Source organism: Muntiacus reevesi, chromosome 2 (assembly GCF_963930625.1).
Source record: "Muntiacus reevesi chromosome 2, mMunRee1.1, whole genome shotgun sequence".
NCBI classification, from domain to species: domain Eukaryota; kingdom Metazoa; phylum Chordata; class Mammalia; order Artiodactyla; family Cervidae; genus Muntiacus; species Muntiacus reevesi.
Window position 1 is genome coordinate 41,310,968 of NC_089250.1, and position 12,079 is coordinate 41,323,046.

The following is a 12,079-nucleotide window of genomic DNA, read 5'->3' on the forward strand; positions in this document are numbered from 1 at the left end:
ATCGGCATCCACAGCTCAGAACAATCTTTCCCATCGTTTCCGGTGGTTCTTCGTATTTCTGCTCTGGTCCTCGTCCCCCCAGGAAATCAGGAGCGAGGGATGGGCTGAGGTTAATGTGAACATGGTGTGCTCGGGGGCCTGCAGCAAGCTCCTTGCCATTGTAAATATTCACTGAGGAGGCAGGCCTGGAAATGGTCCGCCTGGCGAGTTCACCTCCAAACAGACCCAGCACACCTTTCCTTCAGTCTGGACAGATGTCACAGCCCTGCATACAAACATGGGGCCTTGGCCTTCCACTCTGTGTGGCTTCACCAGCGGCTGCTGACCCCGGGCTCTGCCACCTAACTTGCAGCCCCCACCCACTGCCACCCTAGTGTTCCTTTCTCTGCAACCCCAAAACACCCTGGCCAGGAGTCAGGCAATTGTATTCATTATAAGGGGAAAAGTGATATTATTTTTGTCTTTCTCATTGAACAGATGTCCTAAGAACCTAAAAAGAGCCGGTGGATTATGGTAAAGGCGGAAATCAATGTTTGGGTCATTAGTGAGACTTTGAACAGGATGGGCTCCTCTGCTATTGAGTTTGAGGATGGCAAAGCTGGACTGACTGGGGCAGGGCTGGCCCGAGTCCCTGGCAGCATGCACTGGAGTGCAGTTGAGGCCAGGTTTGCCCACTTATGGTCGGCATCTGGCGGTGTCCCCGGCACCAGCAAGCTCGGGGCCCCTGAGGGCACAGGCATAGATGTCAAGGCTGGCCCTTCCAGAGCGGGTGTTTCCAGATACTCTGCTGACTCACTTCTAGTTCATCATCCTAGATGGAGCCCCAAAGCTCAGTAGGACATGCTCACTTTACCAAGCACCACGGTGGGTCTCAAGGTGCTTTTCCCTGGACCAGCAGTGAGGCCACCCCCAGTGCCCTCTGAGAGATGCTGGCCATGCCCTGTAGCAGGGATGGGGCACTGGCCTGCCAAGGGGTCTAGGCTCAGAACCTGCTACACACAGCATAACTGCCACCTACGCAGCGAACACACCCGTGGGTACAGAGCAGCCCCAGAACACAGTATATATGTGTGTGTCACATGTTTCTGTTCATCTCTCACTTGCGTCCAACACTTTGTGACCCCGTGGACTGCAGCCCTCCAGGCTCCTCTGTCCATGGGATTCTCCAGGCAAGAATCCTGGGGTAGATTGCCATTTCCTTCCCAACCCAGGGATCGAACCCAGGTCCCCTGCATTGCAGGCGGATTCTTTACCATCTGAGCCACCAGGGAAGCCCAGTTAAAATAAGGCAACATAAAATCCCTTCTACCCAGAGCAGGATTGGAGTCCCCCATGTTCCCTTCCTTTCACTCTAACAATCTCTCCCCTGAGACAAGCAATGATGCTGGCGAGATGGGGAAGGTGAGCCTGCCATTTCAAAGAGGTCTGTCCTCGGGATCCCATCTGGCCCTTGGATCCTCTTCGTGAACCCTCTTACTGACCTGGAAAACTCGAGCATGATATGGGCTCCGGCCACGGGGTGAGTCTTCTCCAATGCTTACCTCCTAGATGTGGTACCAAACAAGTCACTAAGTTTCAAATCAAGGGAACGAGAAGCAGGTGTTCCAGAAACAAAACAAACCAGCAAAAATCAGAGCACATGTCCCCCCAGCAGGCACTGTCCAGAGGTTCAGCAACCAGCAGGGCAGGTCTCACCAGCTGAGCACCTCCAGGACCGGCCAAGAGGATCAGGTTGTGACAGAGAGGCTGGGATGCAGTGGGACAAGCCAGCCATTTCACGGGAGGGGAAGGGGCTGCGAGCCCTGCTCCAGACAGACGGGGAAGGCTGCAGACTGGGCAGAGAGGTGGCCACAGGTCACTATGAAAAGACTTGGCCAAAGGGCTGGATGTGGAACCAGACTCCCAGTGTGGCCACGCACCGAGAAGAGGGGGCTTTGGGGGACTTGGCTTCCTGAGTGAAAAGACAGAACCTGCCCTCGCTTCCCCTCCTGTGACCGGGGGATAGAAGAAATTGCCAGGGTTCATCAAAGGACTGAAAAACAGACCCTCCCGACCGGCCTTGGGAAGACGAGCTGAAAAGGGAACAGCAATCCCAGCAGGTTGCAGAACTGCCCCGCCACCCATGGCTGAGGACTCAGGAGTCTGCTGGTAGCCCTCACCTCCAGCTGTGGATGCAAAAGTGGATTGTTTAAAGGAAGGACAATCACTGATAAACGTGCAACTATTTAAAGCAGCAATATGGTGGCAGGTAAAAACAGAAGTGTATGTTTTTCTAATTCGCCACTGGATGAATATCTGCAAAAGTGATGGCTACTGAAAACAAGCAAATGGACAGACTAGCCAAGGGAGCTGGAGGGCCAAGGGGCAGCTGTCAAGATAAATGGCGGATTAAGTGTGAATCCAGAACTCCTGGCTCTGATGTTTTTGTTCTGAAGAATTTTTCTTGTCCCCAAGGGCTATTTAAAGAGAAAGGTCTGATTTTCCCCTCTTGGGTTTTAAAGATCTTTAATCTCCTCTGACCAACCTGCCTACCTCCGGGAGGTGATGCTCCCAGGGTCTGGCACTGGACTGAATTTCCCACAAGCTTTTGCCAAAGGAGGGGCTTTCTATGGCATCTGAGAGCCCCTGTCAGCAAGGTCATTTTGTAGGGAACACGACAAAAAGTAACGGCCCCTGTGCCATCTGTGTGGATGCCTGAGTGGCTTTGTCTCCATCCTCCATCCTTCAGCTGAGCTTTTACCTTTCCTGTGTGTTTGAACATCTTCATAATTCATTGTTGTATTAAAGGTATATTCATGGAAACCAATATTAACAACAGTCATTCTCTGTGGTGTCAGGAAGGAGGAAGTAAGGACAGGCAAGTAAATTGCCTGTGTGGCTCTTAATGCATAGCAGTAAGTCAGGGTATCCTGTGCTGACATCATCACGTACCCACTAGACAAGTGTTATAACTCTGCTTTAGGGAAGAAAGTAGAACCAGACACTCAGAGAAATAGTAACTAGTTCAAGGGCTGAGCGAGGTCCCACCAGGGCTGGATTTGAGCAGGTATGTTCGTCCCAAGCTCCCTCTGTCTCCCCCAGGTTCTCAGGGATGGAGCCCGGGTAACATGCACCTGTCGGGCATCTCACCTGCCCCATCCATACCCTGCCTTTTAAATAAATGGCTTATCTTAGGCCAGTTTAGCTCGGCAGGAAATGGACAGAGGTGGTGCAGAACTGACGGCTTCCTCATCAGCATCTCACGTGGGGTTCATCTGTCCCAGGTGATGACCGGTGTTACCACAGCATCGTACTCTAAGCACCCGGTCCAGATCGCCTTAGCAGCTGCCTGGGGCCCTCTTTCTGCCCCAAGGTCCCATCCAGGATCCACCCAGCACTGGGTGGTCAGACCTCCTTGGGTTCCTCTGGGCTGTGACCGTGTCTTAGGTGTCCCTTGTTTCTGATGACTGACAGCTGCCAGGAGCCCTGGTTGGGTACAGCATGGGATGCTGTGGGATGCTCTCCTCCTGCTCAGACTGGGGTTACGGGTTTGGGGAGGTGGAGCGCAGAGGTGAAGGCCAGGGCTGTACCCCATCACCATGACCTGTCGCTGAAGATGCTGACCTTGGTCTCCTGGCCGGGGTCATGACTGTCGGATTTCTCCACCTCAGAGTCACTCTTCCTCCCTCTCTGTTTCATCCTCAGCCCTAGGATGTCACTGTGCTGCCCACTGTCCACAGGTGGGGCTTGTGTTTCACTTCCCTGAGGGTGGAGGAACTGCTTAGATGATTTGGAATTTATCTGTATGGGAGATTTGTCTCTTCTCTCCAGGGAACTGATCCATCCGATCATTTATTTATCAGTATGGATCAAACATCCATACCAAACATCAGTATGGATGTTTATTTGACACTTTGACTTATAATCCAATACTACATTATTGGGTTGGCCAAAAAGTTCATTTGAATTTTCCATGCTGTCTTACAGAAAAACCCAAGCAAACTTTCCAGCCAACCCAATGTTTTGTCATTTGACCATTGGGAGCATTTCCTATGTCCCCCTGACTTGCCCCTCTCCTTTTGATCTTGGAGTATTTTTCCTTTCCTGTACTCTAAAATGCCACCCTAGGCTCGTCTTGTATATTTCCTGCCCAAGTTGTAAAAGCAGCTGCTTCCCCATGGAGATCTAGTCCCTCCTCTTGGAAAAATGGTTTTAGAAACCGCAGTCTAGATTCTGGGTATGCTTGTTGCTACTGGGGTGTCATTTGTTCTGGATTTTCTTGGTAACAGAGCCAGGAAATAGGAAATACACATGTGCATACTCACATGTTATTAGTTCTATATGTAGAAATACATGTGTCTACCCCTGGAGAAGGAAATGGCAACCCACTCCATTATTCTTGCCTAAGAAATCCCATGGACAGAGGAGCCTAGCAGGCTGCAGTCTGTGGGGTCACAAAAGAGCTGGACACAACTTATTGACTAAACAATGACAACATCTTTGTATATAGAAGTAGTCTATTTGTAAAATTATTTTTGTTTGTATCCATCTGTGCCTATATTAAGCTAAGCATGAGTTCATAATGATTCGTCCCCAGGGGTAACCAAGGCAGGCTTCTGTCCAGCAGGGCCCGTGACCAGCACGGGGAGAGGCCTGCAGGGAGGGAGGGACAGCATGGGGAAGGGGGTGCCTCTCAAGGAGCCATGAGGTCTGGGACTCCTCTAAGCTCAGCTGAAGGATGGAGGATGGAGACAAGGCCATTCAGGCGTCCACACAAGATGGCACAAGGGCCGTTGCCCCTCTGATGTTTTTGTCGTATTCCCTACAAAACGACCTTGCTGATGGGCCCACAAACACCACCATAGGAAGCCCCTCCTTTGGCAAAAGCTTGTGGGAAATTCAGTCTAGTGCCAGACCTTGGGAGCATCATCTCCCAGGGTTAGGGGGTCAGGGGAGGTATCTCCCAGCAGAGATGGAGCTCTGGGCTTTGCCACGTGTCACTGAGACTTGAGCCCAGCATCAGCCCCTGAGAGTTTCCATCTGTGAGCAAGGCCAGTGGACCCTGGCCAGGATGCCCACTCCACGCCCTGGTCCTAAGGCCTGGGTTCCATCTGTGACCCAAGCCAAGGCCAGGTTGGGGGGCGGCCTTGCAGTGGACAGGAGGGAGGGACTGTGTTCCCATCAGGTTTCATTCATGCATGGGGGATACATTTGTTTCATAGCTGATATGTCTGCCATTGAGACCTAACTAACAACATTTATTTTTCTTAATAAGTTAAAATAGAAAAGTTGCTTTATATGGATATATGGAGAAAGTAACATGGAAACAGACATCACCCTATGTAAAATAGATAGCCTATAGGAATCTGCGATATGACTCAGGGAATTCAAACCCGAGCTCTGTGGCAATCTAGGAGGGTGGGATGGGGAGGGAGGTGGGAGGGAGGTTCAAGAGGGGGGTCATATGTCTACCTATGGCTGGTTCAGGTTGATGAATAGAAGACACCAACACAATACTGTAAAGCAATTATCCTTCAATTGAAAATAAATAAAATTTTAAAAATAAATAAATAAAAAGGGGAGAGAGGGGTCATAGCAATGCACGTGGAACTGAACACACATAAGAAATGCATGTGTGGGGCTGAGTGAGACGTGACCAGAGAGGGTCTCCCTCCCCAAAGGAGCCTGTTAAACTGCCACACGGTCGCCTCCTCCTCCCACACAGCTCCTAGTGCCCGTCGGCACACAGCGAGCAGGAGACAATAATAAATAAGGGAAATCAGCTTTGCGATAATGCAAAGAAATGTAATTCAGCCCGACAGATATTGGTGCTAGAGGAAAAATGAGCCATAAAGCACCCAGCGTGCTCTAGATTTCCAGAGAGATGGTTGTGGAGGCAGAGAGTGCGTCCCTCACGCTCCTTGGAGATGGGAGTCTGGCACCAGCCTTGTGTCCTGCCCAGTCCATCCCAGCTGTACCTGGACCTGGCCCCTCAACCCGAGCAGAGACTCATCCAACCTTAGCGGTTCCTGCCCCTAAAATAAGATATCATAGAAATAACATTAATAATAAAAATACAAAATACCCTTAAGAAAAACAAAGCAATGGGAACTTTTGGTGGTCCAGTGCTTAGGACTCTATGCTTTCATTGCTAGGGCCCAGGTTTGATCCCTGGTTGGGGAGCTAAGATCCCCCAACCCATGTGGTCAAAAAAAGAAAAAAGAAAGAAAATCAAAGCAGGGATATATTGCAGAGAAAGTCACATTTTTCCTGAACCTCAAACAGCAGTAGATATTTTGCAGCCAAAGGAAATGAGGACTTTGGCAAAAGCTTGTGGGAAAGTCAGTCCAGTGCCAGACCATGGGAGCATCATCTCCCAGGGGTTGGGGGTCTGGGGAGGTACCCCAGCAGGGATGGAGCTCTGGGCTTTGCCATGTGTCACTGAGACCTGGAGCCCAGCATCAGCACCTGAGAGGTTCCATCTGGGAGCAAGGCCAGTGGACCCCGGCCAGGACGCCCACTCCACGCCCCAGTCCTAAGGACCCCATCATCTGTGGATTTCACGGGCCTTCCCCCCTCACAGGGTCACCCCAGCCTCTTTTATCTTGCTGCTGTTTCATTATCTCTGCCTGACACTGAGCCACCAAAACAAATGCACAGGTACATGCAGAGGCAGATGTGTATGTGAAACTTTCTGGTTGCAGGGACACCACCACCCCCCGACCAGCTCCCCAGCACTGATGCCTAAACCAACCCTCTGGGGTTTCCACCTCCTTTGGGTTCATCCCGCTCTCTTCCTTTGGGCTTCCTCTCCTCCCTGCTCCCTGTGGGACCCTCTGCTCATTTCTTCTGGATGTCTGCTACCCAACATGATGGCCTCCAACATTTGGTTATTTACATTTAAATTCATTTAAATCAGATGATATTAAAAGCTCACAGTCACACTCACCACAACCCCACCGCTCTGTAGCCGCAGGTGGCTCGTGGCCACCAGGCTGGGCAGAACAGACTTAAGCGCCTCCATTACAACAGAGCTGCCCTGCCTTAGGCAGATTTTCTTTCCACTGAGCCACCTGGGAAACCCACTGCCTCAGGTACCATTGCTGTCTATTCTTCTGCTGTGGTTGGATGTTGGGATGACTTCCAGGTCAGGGCTACGATGGTCAGTATGGCTATCCCTGGGGGGCCTCCACCCTCATCTGCCATCACTCAGGGGGCTGGCCCTCGATGATGTAACAGTTGAACCATATACGGTCCCCACAGCCCAGTGCCCCGCTGGTCACGGGGACAAGGAGGACGGGGCTGGCGGTGGGGAGGTGGGCACCACCACAAAGCGCCAAATCCAACACAACACCCAAAGCCTCCACGATCCCCTCCAACTCATGACCCCGCGGAATGTGAATCTAGTGAAACCAACATGTCGTTGTGCAACTGGGTGACCAGAAATAGAGGCGTTGGTCTCAACCAGAGTCATTTCCCTGGTGGGTGAATTTACCACCCCCTCCGTGGCGGGAAGGGAGCGTGGGGCACCCAGATCCCCGGCCACTGGCTGAAGAGTCTCAGTGTCCTCAGCAGACTGGACGATCTTAGATGGCAGGCTCCTCTCCAGGTGTAAGAACTACAGTGTCCTTCCCCGTGGGCCCCTATGCTGTAAGGACTAGAGGAGGTGAGTGTGAACACACTGTAGAACTATCATTTGAGTGTCTACCAGGCAGAAGAAGGCACCAAGTTATAATGTCCCCACCCTCCATCCTGGTGCCTGAGACCCAGGACTCCAGGGGCTGGTGCTCAGCTGACCACTGCCGGCCTGGGCATCCCTGGGGCTTCGCTGTCTTTCTTTTAAGCTTTGCCTGCCTTGCAGGACAGGGGCAGGAGGGGAGGGGGGAACAGTGGTGAGTGACAGCCCCTCTGACTCCCCTCCCATAGACTGGGGGCATGCATGGCCTCCCATCGGCCAGTCCCCTCTCTGTGCCCCTCACTCATCTTGGCTCCCTTTCTCTTCTCCCTCCTCCCTCTGCAGACAAACAAAGCCGTGGCCAAGGGGGACTTCCACCAGGCCAGCACCAGCTCCCGGCGGGCCCTCTTCCTGGCCGTGCTGTCCATCACCATAGGGACCGGCATCTACGTGGGGGTGGCCGTGGCCCTCATCGCCTACCTCTCCAAGAGCAACCACCTATGAGCTTCCCCGGGCGCACGAGGAGCCTGGGCCAGTCGTGTGTGGATGCAGAGGAGCAGGGCTGGCCAGGGTAGACACACAGGTGGAGATACACCTGTGTGAGGCTATCACGGTGTAAGTCATCGCCAATGACGCCACGAAGCCCTGGGATTTATGGATTCCCTTTGTTTTCACCCTTTCATATCATTTTCACAGCACTGTGTAGAGCTTGGGACAGATGGGGCACTGCTGACCCATTCCCAGTGGATGCTCCGAAGATCCTGACCCTCAAGGCCATCTCCGCAAGGATCCTGGTGGATTAATGGCCATTGCCCAGGATGCCAGAGCATTAGCAACAGACAAACAGGAACACGTGTTCATTTATTTATTTATTTATTTTGGAATATGGTGCAACAGGAAGAGGGCAGGGGACACATGCTATCCTGCCGGTGGCCCTGCCTGAGAGCACCGCCCCCTCCGTCCATGCACTGTCCCTGCAGGAAGGAAATAGGCCAGGCAAGGGGAGAGATAGAGCAGCTGCTGGAAGGACCCCCAGCTGTCACAGGTCTTCAGACGAGTCCAGCCCTGAGAATGCAAAACCAGAATCACCCCCAGGCCCAGAACGTCACTCCCTCCACGCTGACCCCGGCCGAGGAATGTCAGGCCTCCTCTGGAACACGCCCACCTCCGCAGCCACCACGCAGCAATATGCAGTCCTGGGGTCCTCGTTGATCTGGGGCCAGGGGCAGACTGGCCCCTCCCCGGACTCTTCCCCGGAGGACCCAGGTTTGCTCCAGGAACTCCAGGCCCAGGAGCCGCGGACACCCCGGGGTATGCTTCTCCCCACCTGCTGACACCTTGGTGACGACAGTGACACTAGTGATCTTACTGAGGACACGACTAAATGAATAGCTATTTTCTTGTCATTTTTTTAAGTGCAACTATTGCTTCCTGCTGCTTCAGTTATCAGATGAATGCTGAGAAATAAGTAATCACAGACATTTTAATACCATTTCATGGCTGTTTCACGAGTGTTCATTATTTAACAAAAATTATCTTCTAGATTTTTTGTTTTTTCTTTTAGCTTAGACTTTCTGATTAATATCAATCCTGGGGTTTCACCGAAGCTTTTTCCTTGTTGTTTAAGTGGCTACAGAGCCACCAGGAGCAGTAGCGGGGCGTCCTGGGGTTGGCGGGGGGGTCACAGCATCCCCAGGCACTGACGTTGCCACGTGAACATGTCCGTAAATATTTTATCCTGATACCTCAGCGCATGCGGAGGACTTCGCTCCAGAGCAGTGGTTCCGCCCATGGCACTTAGGATGGCCCTGCTGCCTGGGTCCCAGGCGCAGAAATCTTAAATGATTGATCAGGGATGCAGCCTGGTGATTTCAGGGTGCAGTGGAAATTAAGAACCACAGTCCTGGGATAAGGACTCAGGTTTGATCCCCTCACCTGCTGCTCTTCTCGCCGACCTTAAACACTTCCTGGTAGCTCAATGGTAAAGAATCTGCCTGCAATGCAGGAGACACAGGTTCGATCCCTGGGTCAGGAAGATCCCCTGGAGAAGGAAATGGCAACCCGTTCTCGTTATTCTTGCCTGGGAAATTCCATGGACAGGAATTCATGCAGGCTACAGTCCATAGCGTCGCAAAGAGTCGGACATGACTGAAGCGACTTAGCACACACCCATTCTGAAAATTATTAGCACTGCCTTCCTCGGTCAAAACTGAGATCCATCAGGTATTTGCATCTATGGATGCTCCAAACACATGCCCTAGGGACTTCCCTGGTGGTCCACCAACCAGCGTGAACCAACGCATGGGGCACAAGTTCAATCCCCGGTCGGGGAGCTAAGATCCCATAAGCCACACGGCGTGGCCAAAAAAAAAAAAAACCAACCACACTCAAAACAGGATATGTGGAAGAAGCCCAGAGAATTCTGGAAGAGTTGCAGTAATCTGATGAGAGAGACTGGATTTGGGACCGAACCAACCCAGGTTTTAGCTGTGATCCTGGGCAGGTGGGCACACTTCTTGGTCCTCATCTCTCGGGGAAGGTGATGAGAGAGGATGCTGGTGAACACAGGCTGAAGGCCAGGTTCAGCCACCGGGTGCAGAGATGGGTGGTCACAGGCCCCAAGGGCTCGTTCCCCGGCTTGGTGCCACCCTCCCATCCTTTCAACCTAGCCTCTCCAGTTCATTCATCATGAGCCATTGTGTAAAGTGCTCTTTGTATTTGTCCTAAAATGTCTATTTTTCACTCAAGCGGTGCCCAGAGTTGCCTATCTTTGGCTTTGATTATGTCCCTCCCACCGGCCCTGCCACCATCCGGGGCTCTATTCCCCTCAGGGCTGCTGCCGCACCTACATCCTCTGTCCCCTCAGCCTCTGTCAGAAACACTCAGGCCTCCCCATGCCCTCTGCTCCTCCAGGCCTTCCCAGGGCCAGCACCATGACCACGCACGGTGCCTTGTAGCCTGGAGGGTGTGGGGGTCAGGGCCAAACCATCAGAGGACGACTGATGATCGGCCGCATGTGGCCCTGAAGCTCACTTAAGGATGGCCCCTGTGGCCCCCTCAGCCTTGCTGGGGAGGGGACTGTGTCAGTCGCTGCTGCCCCCATGCCATCTTCTAAGAGTATGAGGCTGCCGTGCTCCCTAGACCCAAGCTGACCCGCAATCACAGGCAGGCCTTGCCCCAGCCCTTGGCCCTCTCCCCACAGAGTCCTGAGAGCGCCAGAGGTTTGGGAGTCAGAGCTGAGGGTCAGAGAAGGTGACGCGCCCGGCACCACCAACGCAGCAGCTGTAGAGTGGGGACAGGCCCACCCCGGTGGCCCCTGCAGGCCACAAAGTGCCCGGTGGAAGTCGCCTCCTCGGTCTCCCTGAGGGCACAGCCTCCCGTTGACCAGCTCACTGCATTCTTGTCAAAACCCTTTCTGCAATGGAGACCAGAGCCTGTAATCTCCCCAGAGTCACACTCCCCGGAAACACCAAAGTCAGGCTGCCCCTGAACAGCCAGATCCTAATCCGTCACCCCTCTTAAGGCACATGGCCTCAGCCTTGGTTTTCAAAGAGTGAAATCACATCTGGGCCCAGATGTTAGTGGGTCAAGACTCAGGGATCCGAAAAGACTTTGGTGTATGTTCTCAGCATGTCTCTGGCAGTGGTGGTGGGGGGAGTGGGGCAGGGTGGGCAAGAGCCTAGGAGACCTCCATGGAAATGTCGTCTTCACACAAGTGAGGCCCTCCCACATCCTTGCAGATGCCTGTGGCCTGCTGGTCTCCTGCTGCCCCAGACCCCTCTCTCCCCTGCTTCCCTGGGCATCCTGATTCACCAGGTATCCCCACCTTACCAGGTGTCCCCACCTCACCAGGTGCCCCCACCTCACCAGGTGTCCCTACCTCACCAGGCTTCCCCACTTGCCCAGTTATTCCAACTCTGTCTAGGGAACGAGGCTGAGTCCCAAGGAGAGCCTTGTGGGGGAAGCCATGCCCCTCAGTCACTGCGCCCTTAGCACTCACCAGAGACGCCACAGCGGGGCCACACGGCCGCCTGGGAACAGGGCCCACTGACACCGAGAGCTGAGCAGGTCATCCCTGCCAGTCGTCCTGCACCTCTCCAGATGCTAGAGGCCACCTCACATTTGGGGCAGACTCCGGGTTTAAAATCATCCATGGGCCGCCTTCTCATCGACCAACAGCTGCTGTCCCTTCCAGACATGAATGCCCAATGGCCACTGCACTAAGCTGCCTTTCTAGGGCCCCTGAGACTTTGGAGGAGCCCTCAGGGGCCCTGCAGACTGGATTCAGCACCAGCCCTGAAGACAGTTTTGTTTCATCCCCTCAAAGTCCACCTGCCTTTGTTGCCACGGATGTTGACATCTGTTGACCCACTTTGTCAATAAACCATTAAGTGTGAATTCAGACCCTGAGCTAAGGCTGACCTC

General features: G+C 53.2%; 1 protein-coding gene across 1 annotated transcript in view; it reads left to right on the plus strand.

The window, feature by feature from the left end:
• The window catches only part of SYNDIG1 (synapse differentiation inducing 1), a 103,143-nt gene extending 94,985 nt beyond the window's left edge, over positions 1 to 8,158 (plus strand). The window contains exon 4 of the mRNA XM_065919601.1: positions 8,000 to 8,158. Within this exon, the coding sequence (XP_065775673.1) occupies positions 8,000 to 8,158 (159 nt within the window). The remainder of the gene's footprint in view (positions 1 to 7,999) is intronic.
• The last annotated feature ends 3,921 nt before the right edge of the window (positions 8,159 to 12,079 follow it).